At 35.5% G+C, this 26,206-nt stretch overlaps 1 protein-coding gene across 1 annotated transcript; it reads right to left on the bottom strand.

Annotated features, from left to right (window-relative positions):
• Positions 1-262: 262 nt before the first annotated feature.
• Positions 263-7,595, bottom strand: LOC133882140 (oligopeptide transporter 4-like). The gene is made up of 6 exons (XM_062321247.1): positions 6,889-7,595; positions 5,921-6,018; positions 2,724-3,290; positions 2,247-2,499; positions 1,832-2,014; positions 263-1,050 (listed from the first exon to the last, which is right to left on the bottom strand). Exons 1-6 carry the CDS (start codon positions 7,438-7,440, stop codon positions 436-438), a joined length of 2,268 nt encoding a protein of 755 aa, XP_062177231.1. The 5' UTR covers positions 7,441-7,595; the 3' UTR covers positions 263-435.
• Positions 7,596-26,206: the final 18,611 nt, after the last annotated feature.

Consider the following 26,206-nt stretch of genomic DNA (forward strand, 5'->3'; position numbering starts at 1 on the left):
CTAATACTCCACCTTCTACATTCTAGTTAATACCAATTGCATTCAACCACCCCCATCGTTGCAATTATATTGTTTCTGCCTCCTTTGCTACCAATTCATTAGTGCCTGTATAATGTTGAATTTAAGCAACACAGATCATGATTCTTTCTTTTGGATAAATAACCAAAAAAAAAAGAAAGAAAAGAATCATGAGCTATGTTGCTTGAATGCAATTTCAGTTGTGTCAGATTAATTTGTTGCTGTTAAGAGTCGGACCAAAAGATCTTTACAACAATATATATTTATATGTAAACTTAAAAGATAATTTGCATAAAACATTACAAATCCCTATAAAGCATGAAATTCCCTCCACTTTGGGTGTAGTATCATATTAATTGCTACTAATATGTTGTGCAACATTAGAGGGAAATGACCTATGACAGGAGCACACAAATATTAGGTTACTGGACAACCATCAACCACTATGCCCTTGGCTGTTGGACATGTTGCTAATGGACAATGTTCACCATCGTTACCCCACCAGGACAAACTTTTGTTTTCCAAGCCCACTGAAAAGTACAATAGCACACCCATGAAAGCCACCCCAGCATCCAGTGCTGCTGAAAGAACGTAATTGTACCTCTGCCACCATTGCTTTCGGTAACGGAAGATGTAAAAGTTGAAAATTGTTCCAACTATAATCCAGGCATTGTAGTTCATGGGTGTTGCCGGTGGCATCATTCCCGTTGATCCCAGGAGAACTGGAAGGTTAATCAGGGGAATCCATGATTGCTTAGGGAATGTCTTATGAAGCAGCCAAACAATAACTGGCCCTATTGCACCTCCAAGGAAGAACCAATTCATCGCTGCATAGTTTCCCAGAGTTCCAAAGATCCGTTTAGGTCCTACCAGACCCCAAATTACAGATGCACCAAAGAAGACCCGGTCCCCAGGACATGTCCAGGGACTGTTCGGGGGAAGGAGATCATCCTGGCATATGTTCTTAATTGAGTCGAGCAACCACACTGCCACTGCAAGGTTGATGGTTGCAGCCAGAATTGTTCCTATGAACTAGGTATACACATGCACCAATGAACAGCAGAGCAAAATATGTCAGTAGTTTTGCAGAAAATGTGCCAAAATAGCTTGTATATATTGGATAGTTAAGGATCATTTACATTGTCGTTCTAAGATCATTATACGCATCTAGCATGATTTGCTTCTTTTCAATATGAAATTACAATGAGTCATGCTTTCTGCTTTCATTGCATCTGTTTTAAAATAGGTAATTTATAGTTTTGGGCTGGTTTTTGCATTTACAAATACATAAGAGGTGTCTAGAAAGCAATTTTGATTCTTCCTAGCTTCTACTCTGGTGTTATAGTACTAGCCATTGATTTCCAAATTCTGGACAATGCTTTTCTTTAGTAATAAATATCAAGCAATTTGTCCCATCTACTCGATCTTGAGTAATATGAATAGGATTACTTGGAGGTTGAACAAAGGATATACATATTAAATACTTGGGCTTTGTTTGTTAATGTGTTTAGGAGGGTGTTTTTTGTTTTTTGTTTTTGGTTTTGGCTTGAAAAAGTAATATAACGTGACGTAAAGGTGAACACAGTTGAGTGTTTTGTGTTTCGGGTTGTTTTTTGTTTTGAAACAGAAAACAAAAGAGAGAACAAAACCTTGATATTTTTATGTTCTCTATCAATCTTTTAGCGTCAAGACACCTTAAAAATATGTTTCTACTTGGGCGTTAAAAAGATCTAATATCTAAATAATATTAAATAAATGTGTTAACTTATTTTCATTTCTTTTGATTTGTTGATGGTAGAAAGGAAAAAAGTACCTGAACCAAAAACATTGATCTTGGAGGAATCTTCATGTAATGTCCTAGCTTGAAGTCACTGAGGAAGGAGACAGCCTGAGCCATGCTCATATAACCATAGGTTTTGAAGCACACATTGGCTATTGGTCTTCCTGGGTATATTAGACCCATTGCATACTCCGTGATAACGTTTAGCCCTGGTGTCTGTACGAACATCAAATCGTTCATGGGAAAACAGTAAGTTTTTATGTAGATTATGAAATTGAAATCATTATACATTTATACTTAGTATGGTCTCTTGAGTTTTAGCGGGCATGTTAAAGGTCTAATATAGCAGAGCTTGTATGACCAGGGCCAACTAGTTGAATTATGATTCTCATTATTCCATGCAAATTCAAGATAGGGAAAAAGGTGGAAAGAGTATGAACCCAGTAACCTGGTTTGTTGTGGCAGTTATGATGCTGATTGGAAGAGTGAAGATAAAGGCCATGGCTCCGGCAAAGAGGAGTCCCCACCATGGCATCTGAATTTGGTCATTTAAAAATATGCAGAGTACAAAGGAAACTGCGAGTGTCACACCAAGCAACAAGTAGAACCACCAGGAAGGTATGTCCTTGTATCTCCTCATCAATTTGGTATGGATATCGTCCTTACCCCGATAAGAAGCATGATACCGCTCATAAATTTCCCTGCCCATACAGTTGTGTATGAAATGAGACTTTACTAATATAAATTAGAAAATTTCAGAACCTTATAAAGACTTAATGATATAGAGAAGCATGGTTTTGTTCTTTAGTTTGGAAGGGATCTTATGTATCTCTTATTTATATATAGATACACACGCGCGCGCATATAATATACATTTAGGACACCAGGGAAACCTAGGATAAACAGGAATTGGGAATATATATACCTGCCATAGAAGAGAAACACATGTGTGAGGGTGGCTGCGATTGTGGCAAATCCAAAGCCATACGAGAGAGCGAAAAACATGCTTAAGTGAATCCGTCCTTGTTCTGTATACTTTGCTTGATCGAGTTCAAAGTTATTATTTACAATAGCTGATATGTCGTACTTTTGTCCTGCAGCTGTAAACAAGTGTGACGAGAAAATAGGAAATCTTCTTGCATTGTACAAGTCAAACCCCCAGTATGCTGCAGGGATTGCAATGTAGACTATCAATATGTAGCCTACAAAAACGTTGACAATGGAAAAGAAAGGGCTGATGAGGGGGCTGAGCAAGAAAGAAGACACAGCAGACCAGTCAAGTGTCACAGCTCCAAGTCCAAGGCCTCTCATGCCCGAACCAATCTGCTGGGCTGTCACTGACTTGGAGAATGTCCAGCAGATCCATGATATGCTTGTAAGTGTTGAGAACAGGTACCCAGGGACCAGGTACCATGTGAAACTGCAAATTAGTGCAATTAGGAAGAACTTCGCCCGTGACATACGCTGCTGCTTTTCACGTTCATGCAAAGCCCTGCAAAAAGGTGAATCAAAATTTTACAAGATTTAGAGGAGTCTTTCACATTTTGAGACCTTTGCACTTTACTACTCTTATAGGGATGTAACAGGGACCTTATCAAAATCTTTCCTTGGCCAGATCATTGTAGTAGTGATCTATTACACTGTTGTGACAGGGATCTGGCAGAAACATCTTAGGTATCAACGATTTCGGCTTGTTACTGATATTATTTTGGTGTAAGAATTCTAATCAGCATATCGGATTTCACATGCATGTATGGTGGCCTGATTAAGAAAACCATCATTTAGTATGTGTATATAGTGATGGTGGCATTACTCTTTTTACTGATCCTACTGCTTTTGCTTGCTGCTACTGTAGTCTACTACAGCACCATTATTATTAAGTCTTATTATTGTTATTAGTTATCTATCTTCTCATTAATATCATCATCATCATCATAATAGACTTCAAACATCACATGGCCCATGTAAGGGTCCCTTTCACTTGCCTTGACAATGAAAACAGGCTAAAGTTCTACCCTCAATTAAGTCATGTCTTAGGCTCCCACACTTTTCGTCTTTATGTGCTGTGTAGTGTATGAAGGGATGGATTAAATAATCCTTAATCTAAATAGTGTGACTGAAAACGAGTGAGGTCTTATCATTTAATGTGCATCACTTTCGTTTTGGCCTATCCCCAGCAACGAAAATGAAAGACACAGAGACAAAGAGACCGGCCAAGTGTGAAGAGACCGGCCAAGGTTTTAACAATTTTGCCCCATTTTAATGTGTCTCAGGAAAAAAAATAGTATCCGTTGACGTGAAGTTTTCGCTTTCCTAAGTCAACTCGGATGAGTGATTTATAGCCGGATCCAGCTGGAGTTGTCACTTCTTTCTTGTCTTCTTCTTTCCTTATTTTATTATTATTATTAATATTAAGTAACATTATATACCAAAAAAACATTTTATAAATATCTAATAAATTTGTTAGAAGTTTGTGTGAAATGTTTTTTATTTTTGGAAAAAGTATAACGAAACTTTTAAATTATCATCCAATTATTAACGTATTATCAAACTACAAATTGTTTCTACGTCTCCTTTATACTACCAAACAATCTTAATATGCCTCCTTACAATGACACATAAAATTATAAAAATTCTCAAAATTATATAAAAAATTAAAAATTAATTTTTTTAAAAAAAGAGTAAACAACTAAAAAATAAAAACCAAGGTTTTCCATTTTCTTGAAAATTTGCTTTTTTTTTTTTATTATTAAGATTTTATTTTATATAATTTTCAGTCAGGATAATTTTTTTAAAAATAAAAAACTTAAAACTAAAAATAAATAAAACCAAGGTTTTTCGTTCTGTGACACATTAACAATAAAGTTAATAAAGTCGTAGATTAAAAAAAATACGTGTACTTTTTCATTTTTCTATAATTTGATGACAAAACAGTAAATGATAAGATTTCAAACCCATCACTTTCAAGTAATTGGCGACAAAAATGAGACCTACAATGATGCGGGACATTGTCGTTAAGGATCTTTTTCTAAGGGTCAAGATTTGAATCCAATGAGATCCACAATTCAGAATTCTAGAACAAAAATATTAAGCTCATTTTAATTAATTGGACAAAGAAATGTGGAAAGCCGTCCAAACAAAGGCTCCTTTCCATTCGGACGCACCACCATTATTTATTTATTAAAATAATAGTCAATTAATTAATATAGGGATAAAAAAAAAAAGGTTTAGAATCACAATCACAATAAATAATAATATAGCATTATTATTGCTGCAGAAGAAGATCAAAGGTTGGGACCCCTTATAAGACTAGCTGACTAGGCCTTTTAGAATCTCGGCAACATCGAAATTTAATAATAATAACAATAATAATATCTTACTAGAAAAGAAATAAAAAATATTAAAAAAAATAGAGAATTAGAGATAACTTTGCTTAACGATATTAAACTTTTACCTTTTTTTAAAAGAGTAAGTGTTCATCAAATGTTCATTAAAAGATGAGATGACGTTTAAAATCACCATTACATATGTGATTCATCAAATAATGATTTTGATCAAAGTAATTTTAAAAATCATCTTATTTTTTTATAAACACTTAATGTACATGTAAAATTACTCTTTTAGAAGATGCTTGAACTTCAAACCGTCTCAATTTAGAGTATCCATTTGTCGAAAAGTCTCAATTAGAAATTCTTCATTGCCATTAAGGGATTTTAAGTTAAATCCTATATATATAATTTCAAAGATTTAAACATGGATATTTTTACAAATTCTGTTAAATTCTAACTAACACTTAAATCTTAATAATTTTTATTTTTATTTTCATTTTCCTAAAAATATAATAATATTTTGAAAATTTTGATATGATTTAATAGAAAATCCTAAAGAAAGACCCTAAATTGAGATTTTTCGAAAAATAAAAATTTTAAATTGAGACGATTTAAAGTTAAAGTAACTTCTTTTAAAAAGAATAAAAGTTAGTACCCTTAAATAAAGTTTTCTCATATATATATATATTATAAAAAAATAAAAAAAATAAAAATAAATAAAAAAAATTTGTTGAGTTAATAATGCATGTGTATCTAAAATCCAATGAAAACTATAGAGACGGCGAGTACGTACCGGAACAATGAAACCTGAACGAGAGTGCTGGGCCACCACATATGCGCCGGCTCCACCACGTACTTCCTCAATAGCCCAGCCCAACCGTATCCTAATACCTGCAAATTAACCGGCCACCATGCTTCAACCATTCAATTTTTCGGAATTTCTTTCAATCTAGTTTTTACAAGTGTCAAAAAAAAAAAAAAAATACACACTACGTGTTAAAAAAATATATACGAGCCATAATAAAATTAAAATAAATCATATAAAAATACTATTTTAAAAACAGATGCGATTGGGACGAATTTGAAATCCAACAAAATCTGTCAAAAATCCAATAAACAACGGTTAAAATTAGGGGTGGGCGTTGGTTCGGTGAGCGGTTAAGTCGGTTAATTCGGTTGGTTAACCGACTTTTGTCAGAATGTAGTCGGTGAATTTATTTCGGTTAAGTCGATTAAGTGGTTAATAGGCGGTCGGTTAAGCGGTTAATAGGCAGTCGGTTTAGTCGGTAAAGCGGTTAATAGGCGGTCGGTTAAGCCGGTTAACATTCGGTTAAAATGGATAATGAAACGATGTCGTTTTGATTTTTTTAAGGGAAAAAAATGATCATACGTTTCGTTCTTACTAATACGACGTCGTTTCGTTTTATGTCGGTTCGGTTAATCGGTTGGAATAGAATTCGATTCGGTTCGGTTTGGTTACCACTTAAAAGGCGGTTCAGTTTGGTTCGGTTGCCGCTTAAAATGCGGTTCGGTTCGGTTCGGCTGCCGATCCGGCTTTCGAAATAAAATTTTATACTAACTACCGAACCGAAATTAGTCGGTTAAAGTCGGTAGGCGGTCGATGGCGGTTCGGTTCGGTAAGTGGTCGGTAGGCGGATAATTTGCCCCCTAGTTAAAATCATGAGATTCCTCTGCAACTTTTGTTGTTTCCAAATAATAAATAAATAAATAAAATATCATAAACAGACTGCTGCCGAGTACCTGCGTAGTGGTAATAAGAAGCCAACCGGCAATAAAAGAGATTTTCCGGTGGTAGAAGGCTTTGATTATGGTAACAATATTAACAGCATAAGCCGACCCAGCTCCGAATGCGCTCCCAGCATTAGCGAAGATGGAAATGAGCACGTGCTCCTTAATGTTGAACGGACCCGGATTGAGCGAGAAACTCCGGGACCCGAGCCCGGGCAACCGGAACTTGGTCTCCGGGAGAACGGAGGCCATGAAGCGGCCGATGGGGAGGGCGGCCACTTGGACGGTGATTTGGGATATTATGAGGGGCTCCGTCCGGTAGGCGAAGAACTGGTTGAGGAAGGAGAGGAGGGCGCATGAGATTAAGCCCAAGAACCACATCCTGAAGGTCCATATGGGGAGGGTAGGGTCGTCGGTGTTGGCCACGGTTAGCCTGACCTCCTCGACGGGAGAGAGCTCCTCTGCGTCCACATCTTCGTCAGCGGTGGGGATGTTTTTCTCTGGATCAGTAGGTGCGTAGGCGGCGGCGGTGGGGGGCGGTGTTTGTATATCCAGTGGTCCCATTGAATGCCTACAGCCTCTGCGTACAGGGAAACAGAATGTGAGGGTATGAAGGGGGATGGCCGCCTTTTATTGCATGCAGGCAGGATAGTACTGTTTTTGGACTTTACTGCTTCCTGGTTGATATCTGAGAGTCAAGACTTCATTGGATATTTTGCAAGTGGGGAATCATATTTTGGATGAGACAACTGATCACCACTTATTGCCTCTAAAATGTTGACAAATTTTTATCCAATAATTTCAAGACGCAAATTTAACGCATTATTACCGGATTAGAGTTGAAGGAGCTGATTCATTTAATTAAACGAGTCAGATTATAATTAATTTATATAGTTTTATACTGTAATGGGTGGTCGTACCACCTCTGAAACGCCTTGTAATGGACTCTTGAGGCGTTTCGGGAGTGGTCTAATCATGCAAATTAGAGTTGAAGAATCTGATTCATTTAATTAAATGAGTCGGATTACAATTGACTTATATAGTCTTATATTGTAATGGGTGGTCGTACCACCTCTGGAACGCCTTGTGGTGGACTCTTGAGGCGTTTCGGGAGTGGTACGACCACCCCCAAAGTATTACTGGGGGTGGCCTGATCACCCACTATTTTTCAAGTTTATTTTAAGTAATTTTAATTGAATTCCAATTAAAATATATGTGTTGTCGCCAAGCTAAGGAGTAGAAGTACATATTTCATTCCACTTTATTTTATTCTCAGTAATAATTATTTTATTTCTAAATGGAATATTCATTCCGCAAATCAAATTAAGCCTTATCGTGAATCTAAATTGTTTTATTAGAGAAATATAAGAATAAAAATATTTGATGATTAGATTACCCTAAACCGAGAGATTTAACTGATTTGATTATCCTAAATTAAATAATTTAGTTTATATTTGAAAATTTTCAAATCTATATAAAACTCCATAAATAAAGATCATTGTACTCAAATCAATTATTAATAAAATACGTAACCTATAAGACCTTAACATACAGATGTAAATTATTAGCTGAATCACCTTAATCTTTATATTTTTTTTTAAAAAAAAATTATTATTAATTTTTATAATATCCTACAAAGGTTTTACCCAACGCATTGACACCCAAAAAAAGCAATATTTATAGGAATCACCTGCCTTTTTACCTTGAGATATTCCTCTTAAGTCATGATGTTGGTGTAGATTCATTTTTGTAAAGTATGGGGGGAGGTTGAAACTTATAATTATTAGTGTGGACCCAAATAAAAGAAAAAGAAAATATGCAATAATTAGTGACGAGTGATGACCTCACGATGGGTCGTCAAATTCCGGGCGCCGTGCCCGTTTGGTTTCTCTTTCCAATGCCATTTTTGGTCAAATTCCGGGCGCCGTGCCGCGAATGTTTGTTTACATTGCTCGTATACTTTCTTTCATATTTTCTATTTGTCATCTCCCAAGGAAAACAAACAAACAATATATATAAATATACAATAATAAGGGAATTCAACAAAAACAATAATAACAATAACAACAACAAGAAGTAAATAAATAAATAACTACCCCTAGAGAGAATATAAATTAGCTCTAAATTGATTTGTAGTAAATTTTTACAAATTAGTCTAATAAAATGACATGTATTTTTTAGCATGAGAGAATACATATTTTTTTAAAAAAAGATAGGCTACGTTGACAACTTTTGTATAACTCTAACAATTTTTTTTTTTTTTTTAAAAAAAATTAACCATTGAGTAATTTTACATGTCCATCAAGAACCTATAAAAAATGAAGTGACTTTTAAAATCATCATTTGATCAAATTACACGTTCAATGGTGATTTTAAAAGCCATATCATTTTTTATGGACACTTAATATACATGTAGAATTACTTTTAACCATTGGATATGTAGAATTCACATGTATGAAAACAGATCTAATTGTTAGTTTAAAAAAAGTTGTACAAAGATTATAAACGTATTATATTTCATTTTTTTAAAGGCATGTGTTTTTCATATATATATTTTAATAGTATTAATAAGAAAACATGAGAGTTAGAAGCTAATTTATGTTCCTACAAATTAGGTTGTAAAAGCTCTTGCAATCCGATGGTTAAAAAATTACATTTGTCCTCTAAGAGTAATTATAGGAGTCCATCTTGTATCCTTTTTATGTCCCCTTAAAAATTGATGTGATTTTTTAAATTATTATATGATCAAAATTCAATAGTGATTAATTAATCACAAGGTTAATGATGATTTTAAAAGTCACACTATTATTGGAGGGATACAAAAGATACAAGAGAGACTTTTAACTTTACTCGTCTTTTAAATATGTAAGAAGCACATATTACTCGTAAAGAGTATAAGGCTTAATAAAAGACACAAATAGCTAGTCATAGAGCCAAATTAAGTGGACCGAGGGATTCAAATTGAATAAGGCCAAACTCTAAAAATATGATACATTTACAACTTTTATATAACTTCAACTACTTTTTTTAAAATTAACCATTGGATATGTAAGATTCACATATAAGAAAACAAATCCATTGATTAATCTGAAAAAAAAAAAAAAAAAAAAGTTATTCGAGTTGTACAACAATTATTTCTTAAAATTCTATGCGTCTGTTGTAGCTATTATTATTAAAGTAATTAGAAATTATAGTCTCGATTTGATTTTTTTGTAATATTGATTTATTTTGTAATCATTTTTATTATAACTCTTTCCTTTGCTGAAATTTATATGTATATATATATGTATGGGAAAAGTATACATACTGCCACTGAAACTATTACTTCATTGTCAATATGCCCCCTAAATTACCAAAAGATGTTAATATCGCCACTAAAGCGAACAAAACTACAAAAATAACCTTAAAAAAGTTTCAATGAGACAAATATATTCTAATACATTCGAAAAATTAAAACTAAAAAAAAAAAAAAAAAATTAAAAAAACAATCTTTTTCTTTCTTTTTTTTTTTTTTAAAAAAAAAATGAGAAACATGAACATCCAAGAGGTGGCCCAAACTAAAAATTATATAAAACAAAATATATATAAAAAACAAAAACAAAAAACAAAAAATTGAAAAACCTTTGTTTTTATTTTTTCCCCTCTTTTTCTTTATATTTTGTTTATTTGTTTTGTTTTTATATAATTTTAAGAATTTTTATAATTTGATGAATGGCATTTTTGTTATCAAGAGGACATCGACATTATTTAGTAGTTTAAGGGGGATATTGATATAATTGGTAGTTTGGAGGTCCATTGACTATTGAGTGATGGTTCAAGGGTGTGTTGTGTACTTATATATATATATATATATATATATATATATATATATATATAGACAGAAATTTCCTACAAATTGGTTTGTAGGAAATTTCCTACAACCCACATATAAGATTGACACATGTCTTTTAATCATGCGAGAAGCATATTTTTTTTATTAATACTATTAAAAAAATATGTAAGAAGCATATGCTATTTAAATAACATGTGCTTCTTACATGTTAAGGAATACATATCAATCCTATATGTGGATTGTAGGAAATTTTTGTCTTATATATATGTTTTTGAAAAAGTGATACATGTACATCATTTTAATTTTTTATACATTTTCATACAACTAAGTTTTAAATTTACTATTAAATTTGTAGGACCAATGTGAGTCCCATAAATTCATTGGTAAATTTAAAAATAAGATGTGTAAGAAATTTGGTATTTATATCCTTTTTTTATTATTATTATTAGTGTTGATGTAACACTGTAATTTTTGTCAATTTTTCAAACCAAAGTACGGAGTAAGGAATTATTTGTCATTTATACTTATCATTAGGAGTTTTAAGCTATTTTTTAAACCCTAAACAACTTATTGTAGATTAGTGCAATTATATGGGCTGATTTTATATTTTTTTAAAAAAAATAATAAAAAAAAGAAAAGAAAAGAAAAAAAGAAGAAGCATTCATTAGGTTTTCATCTCGTTAAAAATTAGTACATATTGATAGATATTTCGTCAACAAGTTGACAAGTCAACCTTGTAAAATTACAATTACGTCATAAAAAATAATAAAATTACAAAACGCAAAATAAAAACCAAAAGTAAACAAAAACCTCATGTGGGCGGAGGCCAGCCTCCACCACCTCATAAATGGGGTAGAGCTGCCGTGGGTGGTCTATACATTGGTTGGAGGTTGCCTCTTACGGGGTCAATAAGCCTTTTTTTGCTTTCATATTTTTTGCAAATAATTATTTTTTATGATATAATTGTAAATTTATAGGAGTGATTTGACAACTTGTTGATAATGTTTCTACCACACCAGCAATTTAGATGAAAAAAATGATTAGATGGGCTTATATTTAAGGTGTTCAAAACTTGAAGAATGATTTTATTTTATTTTTTATTTTTTTTATTTTTTGGGGGGGGGGGGGGGGGGGGGAACGTAAGGATTAATTTTTAAATGCTTCAAAACCCAATAATAATTTTTTTTATTTTTCCTTTTATTTTTTTGTAATACTCTGAAGGCTCCTATTTCAGGCACAATATTTAATTTTCTTACTTGGAATGCATAGGGTAGGCAACATATTGAAAGAAGAATAATATTATTTTGTAAATTGTATAAGATTGCTATACAATTTAATTATATGGCAGTAAAAATTAATTATTGAATCAATATTTATAAAATTTTTTTTTTTAAAAAAAAAAACAAGGATTAGGTTTTACTATTATGTCAATCTAATTTTATATTTGTTGTATATCCGTATACTAAATAGCGTTCACTCTCGAAAGAAACACACCACAATCTTAAAAAGACAATTTGGTAGAGATAATTATTTTTACGTAATGAAATCTACAAAATAAATAATACTATATACTACATGTTTATCTTATATACTCTTATTATATTGAATTGACATGACATTGTCGATCAATTTTAAAAAGAAGGAAAAAAAATTAAGAGCTCTTAGTCACTATCATGCCGTTTAATGAGATAGAGATAGAACGAAAGGTTAAACATTACTCCTACAAAATATAGTCAATGTCAACAACTTTAGGCGTTGTTTGGCAACCCCTCACCTCATATTGGGTGAGGATTTTTTTTTTTTTTTTTTAGGTGATAGTAAAATGTGATTGGTAAATATAAAGTTAAAATAATTTATATTAAAAAGTAAAAAAAAAAAAATTGTATTGTAGTGAGTTTTTCTTTATTTAAATAGTAATAAAAAAATATTGATGTGATATAAAAAATGAAAAAAAAAAAAATTAAAAATATTTTGAAGTTGAGAATTTTTGGAGAAGTAAAAATAAGAGTAACAGAAAAGAAGAAATTGCCAAACGGGCGTAACTCGGTCTTGGAAAGGCAACTTTCAGAGAAGCCGTTGACCTCATGAATCTAGTTGGAGATTCCGTATCTCGAATAGTCCCTTTATGTGGTCTCTATACAAACACACATACCTCTACTTTAATAAAAGAAGATAATTGGTCAGAGAAACTGCTTGGATCTTTCTTAGTCAATTGCTTTGCCGTCACCTGTGGCATGACATTAGAAAATACCGAAAATTATGCCGATTGTACTTGTCTCTATCTCTTTCTACCAAAAAAAAAAAAAAAAAAATCATAATTAGCCTTTAAGTTTTAACTTTAGTCCTTAAGGATTTTTATTTCAAAAATAACGACATTAGATTTTGCTCAATCACCCATCCAGGGGATTGTATGACAAAAGTGAGCACCTCCACTGGAGGGGTCTTCTACAGCTAAATTGGGACGCAGCTCTTAATAAGGCCACAAGGACTATGGGCGTGGAGCAATATTAACGGATGAGAAGGGTGAGGCGGTGGAAGCTGTGGCAAAAGTAGTTCCTCAAGTCATTGATCCTAGTGTGGCCGAGGCGGTTGACACTTTGGAGGGTGGTCAAGATGTGTGGTGATTTGGGATGTGTAAGTAATTTTTGAGGGTGATGCTTTGACCATTGTTAATGTAATTTGTCAAGACGTCCCGTGTTGAAGAAGTTATGGCCAGCTGATTGAGGATACATGTACCTTACTCTAGGGCTTTCATTATCATGTAGTAAGGCATATCTAATGAGTGGCTAACAATGCTGCTCATGTATTAGCAAAGATGGCCTTGAATCAGTCTTTAGACCATGTGTGAGTGGAGGAATGCCCTTCTTCTATCTGAAATATTGTCCTTGCTGAGCAAGTTTCCAATGATTGATTAATGATATCCATGATGTTCTTAAAAAATAAAAAAAAATAAAAAAAAAAGTTTCAAATTGGTTTCTTATTACTTTACCATCATAGTTAATAGTTTTTCATTTGTCACATATATCTCATTTGACACACTAGGATCAATGCCAGCACCCAACATCAATGTTGATGTCCATGTCAACATCAAAGTTAACGGTTATCTCTCTAACGTTACAAATTTGAAAGATTAGGATGACAAAAAAAATTAATTTTGTTTCTGGAGTTGGAATTTTTTATTTTATTTTATTTTTTCTTATGGATGACTTGGCGTTTAATGATATGACATTAATATTAAGTGTTAATATGGACATTGACGTGTCAATTGAGACACATGGCATATGACATCTTTCTTAAGTCAATTGCATGCTTTGCAGTTACCTGCGGCATGACATTGGAAAATTATGCCGACTGTACTCGTCTTTATCTCTTTCTACCAAAAAAAAAAAGAAATCATAATTAGCATTTAAGTTTTGACTTTAGTCCTTAAGATTTTTATTTAAAAAATGACGACATTAGATTTTGCTCAATCACCCATCCAGGAGATTGTAGGACAAAACTGAGCACCTCCACCGGAGAGGTCTTCAAAAGCTAAATTGGGATGCAGCTCTGAATAAAGCCACAAGGACTATGGGCGTGGAGCAATATTAATGGATGAGAAGGGTGAGGCGGTGGAAGCTGTGGCAAAAGTAGTTCCTCAAGTCATTGATCCTAGTGTGGCCGAGGCGGTTGACACTTTGGAGGGCGGTCAAGATGTGTGGTGATTTGGGATGTGCAATTAATTTTTGAGGGTGATGCTTTGACTATTGTTAATGCAATTTGTCAAGATGTCCCGTGTTGGAGAAGTTATGGCCAGCTGATTGAGGATACATGTACCTTACTCCAAGGCTTTTGTCAAGACGTCCTGTGTTGGAGAAGTTATGGCCAGCTGATTGAGGATACATGTACCTTACTTTAGGGCTTTCATTATCATGTAGTAAGGCATATCTAATGAGTGGCTAACAATGTTGCTCATGTATTAGCAAAGATGGCCTTGAATCAGTCTTTAGACCATGTGTGAGTGGAGGAATGCCCTTCTTCTATCTGAAATATTGTCCTTGCTGAGCAAGTTTCCAATGATTGATTAATGATATCCATGATGTTCTTAAAAAAAAAAAAAGTTTCAAATTGGTCCCTTATTACTTTACCATCATAGTTAATAGTTTTTCATTTGTCACATATGTCTCATTTGACACACTAGGGTTAATGCCAGCACCCAACATCAATGTTGATGTCCATGTCAACATCAATGTTGATGTCCATGTCAACATCAAATTCACTACAAAAAACCTTGCAATTGGACGCGTGTCTACAGTAACCGGTACTGTAGACACGCGTCCAATTAGCCACGTGTCTTTTTGACATGTGGCTAACTGTATAAACACCCCAATTGGACGCGTGTATTTAATACACGTGTCCAATTGAGCGCGTGTAATAATACACGTGTCCAATTGGGCACGTGTATTTATTACACGTGTCCAATTGGACGTGTGTGCAAAATACACGCGCTCAATTGGATGCGTGTATTTAATACACGTGTCTAGATAGACGCGTGTAAAAATACACGTGTTTAATTGTTATTTTTTCCCATATATATATATATATATATTAAAAAAAAAAATTTGTGTTGTGTTATTTTTGAAAAAAAAAAACAAAAAAAAATTCCTTATCTTATTAACCATATAAATCTATGAAATTACGGTGTACGTAGCATATATACATAAAGTTAGGTTTTAAAGCTATATACTATATGTAAATTCTATACTTGGAGTTTATGTTTTATAGGTTCCTTATTTATATATATATAGTATACTAATAAGTACGTAAACCCTAACCTAATTTACATATTGTACTATATATATAATTAAACCAAATAGTTCAAATTAAGGTTTAGTTTTGTACACCATCTACGTATAGAAACAAAAAAAATAATTTAAAACATAACAAAGTTTAAAAACCTATAATTAATACTATATATATAGATATGCATGCATGTAAACGGTTTAGAAACTATATACAGTAACCTTGCTATTTATGGCTATATATAGTAAATGCAATTATTTTGAGGGTTTCGTACTATATAATAAATTAAATACTTATGGTTTAGTCCCTTATATAGTACATACACTTAGGGTTTATGGTTATATATAGTACATACACGTGTCCGGTTGGACACGTTTATTTTAATTGAACGCGTGTATAAATTTACACGTGTCCACCTGGACACGTGTATTATTACACGCGGCCATATGTTGCCACGTGTAATTTATACACGTGGCCAAATGTGAATTTTTTTTCTTCCAAATATATATTAAAAACGAAAAATATTTTATTTAGAATCTAAAAAAAAAAAAAAAAAAACAAAAACTTACTTTCTTAACTATATATCATAATCTTAAATTTGTATCATATATGTAAATACTATACTTAGGGTTTACATGTTGAGTTCCTTATAAGTACGTAAACCCTATAGGGTTTACATATTGTACTATATGCATTTACATAAATGTATGTACTGTAAATAGTATACTTATTTATACATTGTACTAAATGCATAATTAAACCAAATTCGGTACTATATTTATATATATATAACACCAAATTAAGATTTGGTTTTATACACCATTTACATTAAGAAAATAAAAAAAAAATGCTTCGAACAAAGTTAAAAATTCTATCCATAATACTATATATATATATAATATATGCATGCATGTAAACAGTTTATAAACTATATACATTTATATACTTTATGGCTATAATACATAGTATACAATATATACACATAGAGTTAGGGTTTATAACTATATATAGTGTATAGTGAGATGGTTTATAGATATATATAGTATATAGGGTTAGGGTTTATAGATATATATAGTATATACATTTAGGGTTAGGGTTTTTCGCTATATATATATATATATATAGAACATACACTTAAAATTAGGGTTTATGGCTATATATAGTATATACACTTAGGGTTAGTGGGTTTAGGGTTTAATTTTATGGTTAGGGTTTAATTTTAATTTAGGGTTTAGTATAGTGTATATATATATATACTTAGTGTCATGGTTTAAATTTAGGGTTGGGATTTAATTTTAATTTATAGTTTACGGTTTAGTTTTAGGGCTTAGGGTTTAGCAATGTGCATGTACATGCAGTACATACACTTAGGGTTGCATGGGTTTGTATTTGTATTTAGGTGAATAGATTATATATATATATATAATATTATAAAAACAACTACACTTGGAGACGTGTATTTTCATACACGTCTCCAATTGGACACGTGTACTACGTACACGTGTCCAATTGTTTGGCCAGCGTACTGTGCGGGAGTTCCCCCGCGTGCCACCTGGCCAAACTACGGCCTTATTTTTTTAAAAATATAATAATTTTATTTTAATTATATATATATATATACACGTGTCCAATTGTTTGGCCAGCGTACTGTGCGGGAGTTCCCCTGCGTGCCACCTGGCCAAACTACGGCCTTATTTTTTAAAAAATATAATAATTTTATTTTAATTATATATATATATATATATATATATATTATAGAAATGGGTAGCTTCCTCCTGAAGTTACCCATTTCCTCTTACGATATCTCTCTCTCTCTCTCTCTCTCTCTCCGTCGAGCTCAGCCGGCTGGCGACAGCCCGTCCCAGTGCCTCTCGGCCTTGTCTCCGGCGTGGTGACCTCTCTCTCTCACCGACTGTCTCTCTCTCACTGACCCTCTCTCTCTCTCTCTCTCTCTCTCTCTCTCTCTCACGTGTATATACACCGGATCTCTCTCTCTCTCTCTCTCTCTCTCTCTACTGGGACTACTCTCCGGCAGCTGGGCACGGCCGTCACCCTTGATTTGCTTCGGTTGGGCTCTCTGTTTACTGGTTGAAAACATATATATATACATGTAATATTTTGCTAACTTTTTTTTTTCTTCTTTGTTCCTCCAAATATGCAGGTATATATATAAGCAACCCTGAATTAATCCATAAACCCAATTTGGCAGTGAGTATTTTGTCCCTATTTTTTGTATTTAATTTTTTCTTCCACATGTATATATATCCGGTCTAAATTTTGTCCCTGGTCTAAATTTGTTCTAACTATAAACCAACACAAAAAACAGATTTATTGTAATAATTTTTGGACTTTGTTCTATTTTTTTATTGCAATGTTGCTGATTTATTGTAATTTGTATACATATAATTTGGTTTTTTTTTTAATTTTTTTTTTTAATTTTTTATGGACTAGGTATTTCAGTTTTGCTATATTTTGTGTTTTTGTTTTGTTATTTTTTTTTTGTTTTTTTTTGGTTTTTGTTTTTAACAATGCTGCATGTATTTTTGTGTTAGTACACATTTGATGAATTTTTTGTGTAGACGTTTGTATTTTTGTGTCATTTAGGGTTATATTTATTTTTATTTTTTTGGAAGCCATGTACTTTTTCACTATGTTGTTGCGTTTTTATTGTTTTTAATTTTTTTTGTTCTAATTTTTTGCTTTGAGAGGTTTTATATATATATTTTAATGTGTTATTATGGATTAAGGAGTTTTTTTGTTAGTGGAAAAAAATCAAACAATATCCGATATTAGTTTAGCGTTATAAACCAACGATGACACTTTTGAAAATGATAAATGAAAAAAAAAAAATTGGTTTGAATAAAAAAGAAAAACATTAAAATTGCACCGTCTACTTTTAAAGAAATACCTAAACTCTAACCCTAAACTTTATATCCTAAAATCATAAGCATAAAACCAACACAAACCCTTAAAAAGAAAAGCCAACACAAACCCTAAAAAAAATTCAAAAACTCTAAACCCTAAATTCACAACCCTAACCCTAAACCCTTCAAAACAAACAAAAACCCTAACCATAAACCCTACACCCTTAAAACCCTAACCCTAAACCCTACACCCTTAAAAAAAACAAAAACAAAAACCCTAAACCCTAAACCCTAAACACTAACAAACCTTAAACCCTAAACCCTTTAAAAAAAATATCCTACACCCTTAAAAAAAAAAATCTAAAACCCTAACCCTAAACCCTAAACCCTTAAAAAAAAAAAAAAAAAAAAATCCTACACTTTCTACAAAAAATCTAAAACCCTAAACCCTAAAAAAATAAAAAAACCAACACTCTCTAAAAACAAAACTAAAACCCTAAACCCTAAACCAACACAAACCCTAAACCCTAAACCCTAAACCATTAAAAAAAATAAATATCTAAAACCCTAACCCTAACCCTAAACCCTTAAAAAAAAAAAAAAAATCCTACACTTTCTAAAAAAAAACCCCTAACCCTAAACCCTAACAAACCCTAACCCTAAACCCTTTAAAAAAAAAAAAAAAAAAAAAACCCTAACCCTAAACCCTAAACCCTTATAAAAATAAAAAAAAATAAAACCCTAAACCCTTAAAAAAAAAAAAAAAAAAAAACTAAAACCCTAACCCTAAACCCTTATAAAAATAAAAATAAATAAAACCCTAAAACCTAACCCTAAACCCTTTAAAAATAAAAAATAAAAACTAAAACCCTAACCCTAAACCCTAAAAAACCCTAACCCTAAACTCTAAACCCTGACAAACCCTAAACCCTAAATGTGACGTCCCACATCGCCTGGGAATGAGGATGTGCTTATATGTATAAATGCACCATTTATGACACAACGCGTTTTAAAGCCGTGATGGCAAAGAACCTATCAGAACTCCGCAGTTAAGCAAGCCGCTGTGAGAGCAATCCCAGGATGGGTGACCTCATGCGAAGTCTGATATGGGGAGCCAAAAGCGGACAGTATTGTGTCATTGGGGGTGGGTCGTTACAAATGGTATCAGAGCCATTGCCCAGCCTGAGATGGTGGGAGCGTGCACAAGCCCAAGAGAGTTGCCGGCGGGCACTCGCTGGGATGCCAAGAATGGGGTGATCCTATGAGGGTCGCCAGCGAGGACGCTGGGTCCAAAGAGGGGGTGATTGTGACGTCCCACATCGCCTGGGAATGAGGATGTGCTTATATGTATAAATGTACCCTTTATGACACAACGCGTTTTAAAGCCGTGATGGTAATGAACCTATCAGAACTCCGCAGTTAAGCGAGCCGCTGCGAGAGCAATCCCAGGATGGGTGACCTCCTGGGAAGTCTGATATGGGGAGCCAAAAGCGGACAGTATTGTGTCATTGGGGGTGGGTCGTTACACTAAATCCCGATAAAAATAAAAAAAATAAAACCCTAAACCCTTAAAGAAAAAAAAAAACTAAAACCCTAACCCTAAACCCTTATAAAAATAAAAAGAATAAAACCCTAAACCCTAACCCTAAACCCTTAAAGAAAGAATAAAACCCTAAACCCTAACCCTAAACCCTTAAAGAAAAAAAAAAACTAAAACCCTAACCCTAAACCCTAACAAACCCTAAACCCTTATAAAAATAAAAAAAATAAAACCCTAAACCCTTAAAAAAAAAAAAAAAATCCTACACTTTCTAAAAAAAAAACCCTAACCCTAAACCCTAACAAACCCTAACCCTAAACCCTTTAAAAAAAAAAAAAAAAATTCCTACACTTTCTAAAAAAAAAATTAAAACCCTAAACCCTTTAAAAGAAAAAAAATTCCTACACGCCATGTTGCGTGACATGCACAATTTTTTTACAAGTTTATACTATAAGACGTATAATTTGTCTCGGTCTCTTAACCCTATACAGGGAAATATGGACAAGTCTTAGATGTCAGCACGTAGGGGTACGACACGGTATAACGACGGGTGTAGGGCGTTTGTGGCATTTGCCGTTAGTAACTGTACGGCCGTCGATGGCAAAATTTACTGCCCATGCAAGTATTGTCGAAATAACCAGCGTCACACTCCAGATTACGTTCTTGCCCACCTGACTGGAGGTAGGGGGATGAATCCGGGATACAATTTGTGGTATATGCACAGTGAGACAAAGACTGGGTCCACTATTCGTGGTCAGTGTTCGAGTTATCACAGTGGCACAGATACCGCTGCCTGTAGCACTGAACATGGTGAAGTCACAGAACAGGGGGGTGTTGTCGTGGAACAGGATGATGACATGCACGCCATGTTGCGTGACGCCTTCGGCGTGCACGATGTTGCTGAAGCCGTCAGTACGGATCCGCAACAAGTTGACGAAGAAACCTCTTGCGGGGACGCATTGAAGTACCAAGAGTTGTTAAAGACTGCCGAGAATCCCCTTCACCCTGGTACCAAGCATAGTAAATTGAATGTTACTGTACACATGTACAATTTGAAGTGCGTTGGAGGTATTAGTAACAAGATTTTTTCAGACATTCTCGAATTTATCAATCAACTGTTGCCTCCTTGTGACGAGACATTGCCAGATAATACGTATGAGGCGAAAAAGTTTCTAAGTGTCATGGGTCTAGGGTATGAGAAGATTCCGACATGCCGTAATGACTGTATGTTATTCTGGAAAGACAATAAAGAATTAGATTCATGTACCGTATGTGGAGAATCTAAGTGGAGGGCTGATACACATATAGATGAAGATGGTGAGGTCATATCAGCGAGGAAAAAAGGCCCGGTGAAGATCTTAAGGTGGTTTCCACTCATCCCACGGTTACAGAGGTTATTCATGTCTGAGCATACTGCGCCCCATATGAGATGGCATGCAGAAGGCCGCACTAGGGATGGCGTATTGAGGCACCCGGCCGACGGTGAGGCATGGAGATCGTTTGACATTTTACATACAGATTTTATGGCAGAGAGTAGGAATGTCCGGCTTGGTTTGACAGCAGATGGATTTAATCCTTTTGGGAGCATGAGCACATCTCACAGCACATGGCCCGTAATGTTTGTGCCGTACAATTTGCCACCTTGGATGTGCATGAAACAGACTTCGTTCATCCTGTCACTGGTTATTCCTGGACCGAGCTCACCAGGTATGGATATTGATGTTTACCTTCAGCCATTGATTGATGAGTTGCTGGAACTGTGGAATGTAGGGGTACGAACATTCGATGCTTCAAAGAAGGAAAATTTTATTATGTGATCCCAGTTGATGTGGACAATAAACGACTTGCCAGCGTATGCAGATTTATCTGGTTGGCCTAACAGGGGTGTGAAGGCATGTCCTTGCTGTATGCAATCGACACGTTCTAAACACTTAAAGAACAGATGTAAATTTTGCTATATGGGGCACAAAAGATACTTGCCAACTGAACATCTGTGGCGGATGAACAGGAGAACATTTGACGGTACTGAAGAATTTGACAGCGCGCCGATTGTGCCATGCGGAGACGAGGTCCTCCAACAGTTGGACGGAGTTGCGTTTGGGGATGAGATCGCGAGTAAGAAGAAGAAGCGGAAGAAGCGGAAGAAGGGTGCAGGGAGTTCCGATGTTATATGGAAGAAGAAAAGTATCTTTTTCAGATTGCCGTATTGGAAAGACAATTTGCTTCGGCACAATCTTGATGTTATGCACATAGAGAAAAATGTCATGGACAACATACTTGGCATTATTTTGGATATCAAAGGGAAAACGAAGGACAACTTGACAGCTCGGCTGGACTTGCAGGAAATGGGGTTGAGACCTAAGTTGCATCCGTTCACGGCCGCAAATGGTAAGACGTATATTCCCGCTGCCTGTCACACCATGTCTAGGGAGGACAAAGAAAATTTTCTGAAGGTTCTTCGAAATGTGAGGGTCCCGGACGGATAGGCCTCGAACATTTCATGATGTGTTCGGCTCAAGGACCGTACAATTTTCGGGTTGAAGAGCCATGAAGCCACATACTGATGCAACAGCTTCTCCCAATTGCATTGCGTAAGTCATTGCCAGATAAAGTTGTTAGACCTCTTGTGGAGATTTCAGCATTTTTTAGAGGCATATGCTCAACCAAGCTATCACAAGAAGATATGGACCGACTGCAGGGTGACGTCTGTATCACTTTGTGCAAGCTAGAACAGATATTTCCTCCAGGGTTTTTTACCAACATGGTCCACTTGGTCATGCATCTTGTGCGCGATTGTAGACTCGGCGGACTCGTGCAGTATAGGTGGATGTACCCGGAAGAGAGGTAAAATTCGGCGTAATATGTATATATATATATATATATATATATATATATTGATTTAATTGTAACCCTAATTGACGATAATTCAAATATCGTGTATGTGTGTACACCAGGAGTCTTGGGAATTTCAAGTCTAATGTGCGCAATAAAGCAGCTCCCGAGGGGTGCATTGCGGAGGGGTACATAGCGACCGAGCTGGTAACGTTCTGTTCAAGGTATCTGAATAACACACCAACATTCCACAACAGACCTCAGAGAAATCCTGATGGATCCAAGGGGGAGGGCACGCGTGTTACCCTGAACCGGTTGATAATGTACCAGATTCATCGTTATATTATGTTCAACTCTGAAGAGTTTCACAATTTGCGGACGTAAGTAGTGTTTATATATTTAACAGAATTCGAATAAAAGTATTAATAACAATTATTGCATAATTGTATACGCTGAATGTAGGATGCACAAAGACGCGCTTAGGCGATCATGCACTAGGGGTCGCATTATGGAGGCTCTTATTGAAGCACAACATCATGAGCAGTTCTGCGAATGGTACCGTGCATATGTAAGGAAATAGTGGTAATTTTGAAATTGGAAAAATTTATGCGGGTTTAATATAATTAACCAATGTGATGTTTAATATTTGTAATTATAACATAGGTCGATGGCCTGGACGATCAATGTAGGGAGGAATTGGGCCACAACTTGGTTATGCGTTGTAGAGGGCTAAAGGAGACAGTGGTCAAGTACAACATGTACGTGGTAAATGGGAAATTATTTCGCACGCTTGCCCATGATGTGGGAAGGAGGACTCAGAATAGCGGCGTATGTGTTCCAACCGTTGAAGGCGAAACGTACTACGGACAGTTAACTGATATAGTTGAGGTCGAGTACTATGACAGGACTACGTACGTCCTATTTAAGTGCAATTGGATAGACCTCACGATGGACAGAGGATTCACAATAGACGAGTATGGCCTAGTGTTTGTCAACTTCAATCACCTCGTCCACAAGGGAGAACTGATTCAAGACGAGCCGTACGTGCTTACATCTCAGGTAGATCAAGTATTCTACGTCAAAGATGGAAGGAACCCAAATTGGGTTTGTGCGGTTAGGACCAAACTGCGCAACGTGTACGACGTTGGTCAGGGGGAAGGGAGTAATGAAGATGGTACAACCTACCATGAGTGTGTACCGCTCGTACTAGCCACTGATGACCTACCCGATACGAATGATGAATTCGAGTACGACAGGCCCGACATTGATCCGATTGAAGCTCCCGTGATACAATGATTGATATATTTGTTGTGAGTATAATTCGCTTGAACTCAATACACTTGACGACATAAAAATAATAATAAATTCGAAACCCCTAAACCCGTAAGAAAAAACAACATTCCAATCGAATGAACTCAATACAAATTTTTATTATTTGCATAAATTTCGTTGTATAATTTGCATATTCATTAAAAATATATAAAATACAAATTCTAATTAATTTGTCTACATTTGTTCGCAGGTATTGATGGACCAGAGACCCCCTCCTTATGCATATCGGGCACCTCGCCCACCCGTGCCCCCCATGACCCCGCCCACTAATTCGACGGCATTATATACTACGGCGTGGCCACACCACCCAGATGGGGCTTATAGACCATTGTTGCCGGATACGGTGGCCGTGCCCACGTCAGATCACGGGCAGACCAGCACAGCTGGATGTTGCAGTTCTCCATTGTCGGAGCCCCTGACATTATCTCAGATAGGGTTCATCCAACAGGGTAACGTGGCTCGATGGTGGGTACGAGAGGGGATGGGGCCACAGGGTTATGTGCCGTACTTTCCGTTTACATATAGTGTACCTATGACATGTAACCTTGATAGTGAGACGCAGGATGGTAGATTTCCACTGTCACAGACCGGGGAGATGCATATGCCGGCTGTGGGGTTGGGACAGATACTGGCACAGGCGGCGATGCAGGGCCAGATTATGGGGGCGAGACAGATGCAAGCATCGGGGGCGAGTCAGGGCCCGGGGCATGTAGAGAGCCAGATGCCTTTATCTGGTGAGAGCCAGGTGCCTTTCCAGAGTACCCATGAGGAGGACGTTGCGATTAGTGGTGGGCAAATTATCCGCCTACCGCCTACTGACCGCTTAACGAACCGAACCGAACTGCCATCGACTGCCTACCGACTTTAACCGACTAATTTCGGTTCGGTAGTCGGTATAAAATTTTATTTCGAAAGCCGGATCGGCAGCCGAACCGAACCGAACCGTCTTTTAAGCGACAACCGAACCGAATTGAACCAAATGCTATTTCGACCGATTAACCGAACCGACATAAAACGAAACGACGTCGTTTTAGTAAGAACGAAATGTATGATCATTTTTTTTCCTTTAAAAAAATCAAAACGATGTCGTTTCAGTACCCATTTTAACCGAATGTTAACCGATTTAACCGACTTAACCGACCGCCTATTAACCGCCTTACCGACTTAACCGACTGCCTATTAACCGCTTAACCGACTTAACCGAAATAAATTCACCGACTACATTCCGACAAAAGTCGGTTAACCGACCGAATTAATCGACTTAACCGCCTACCGAACCGACGCCCACCCCTAGTTGCGATGTTGGGTACCGATCAGTTGGCTCCCGATAGCCCCTAAGATATGGATTCAGATGATGATCAGCAGCCTCCACCAGCGAGAGGGGTTGGCGAGGAGGTTGCAGGCGACCCAGTGACCCAGCACATACAGATTGACCATATTCGGTTGATGGGTAAGTACATATTTAAACATCCTTAAAACTCATATTATGTTACCAAAAATTTAATTTTTTGTTTGAAAGAAAAATAACTTGAATTTACAATTTTTTATATATATATATATATGTTTTTTAGTGTTAACCAATTAAATGTTGAATATTTTTTTCATTAGGGTACAACCCAGACAGAACCATATATTATGAGGTGATTAAGGACCCAGAGAGAAACTGGGTGCTCCCGAGGGGGAAGAAGGTTGTATTGCAGTACAATGCTGCTCTACAACCTGTAGGACGAGCCTGCAATCGTTTTAGGCGGGCTGAGGGCAAGCTTATCAGGAGCAGGTCCTACAGACATATGCGGGACGAATGGGCGAGGGTAAATAAGCAGATTAAGCAGGCTATGTGGGACGCGCTGATGATATGTTTATGAATATAATTTATTTATTTATTTGAATTAAACTTAAGATTAATGTTTTTCTTGAAGTTTTTAAACCTATAATGCTTTGATTGAATGTGCAGGAGGAGTTCTATCTACCTATATCAGTAGACAAGCGCAAGGCACAACAGGAAGCGTGGAATGATATTGGCCGTAAGCACCGCTCGTGGAAGTCGAGGTTCAAAACCAAACTATGTATTGGAGACGGTGACACGCCCGAGATTATCCGTGCGAGAATGCCGGACAATTTTTTTGCGAAGTATGACGCAGCAGATCT

Source organism: Alnus glutinosa, chromosome 11 (genome assembly GCF_958979055.1).
Source record: "Alnus glutinosa chromosome 11, dhAlnGlut1.1, whole genome shotgun sequence".
Taxonomy (NCBI): domain Eukaryota; kingdom Viridiplantae; phylum Streptophyta; class Magnoliopsida; order Fagales; family Betulaceae; genus Alnus; species Alnus glutinosa.

What these genes read in the sequence shown, in the direction of transcription:
- LOC133882140 (XM_062321247.1), bottom strand. Translation starts at nt 7,440, where the DNA reads ATGGGACCACTGGATATACAAACACCGCCCCCCACCGCCGCCGCCTAC. An exon ending in GTGTTTCTCTTCTATGGCAG is followed by an intron (nt 2,500 to 2,723) that starts GTATATATATTC and finishes CTGTATGGGCAG; the next exon opens with GGAAATTTATGAGCGGTATC. An exon ending in GATCAATGTTTTTGGTTCAG is followed by an intron (nt 1,051 to 1,831) that starts GTACTTTTTTCC and finishes GTGTATACCTAG; the next exon opens with TTCATAGGAACAATTCTGGC.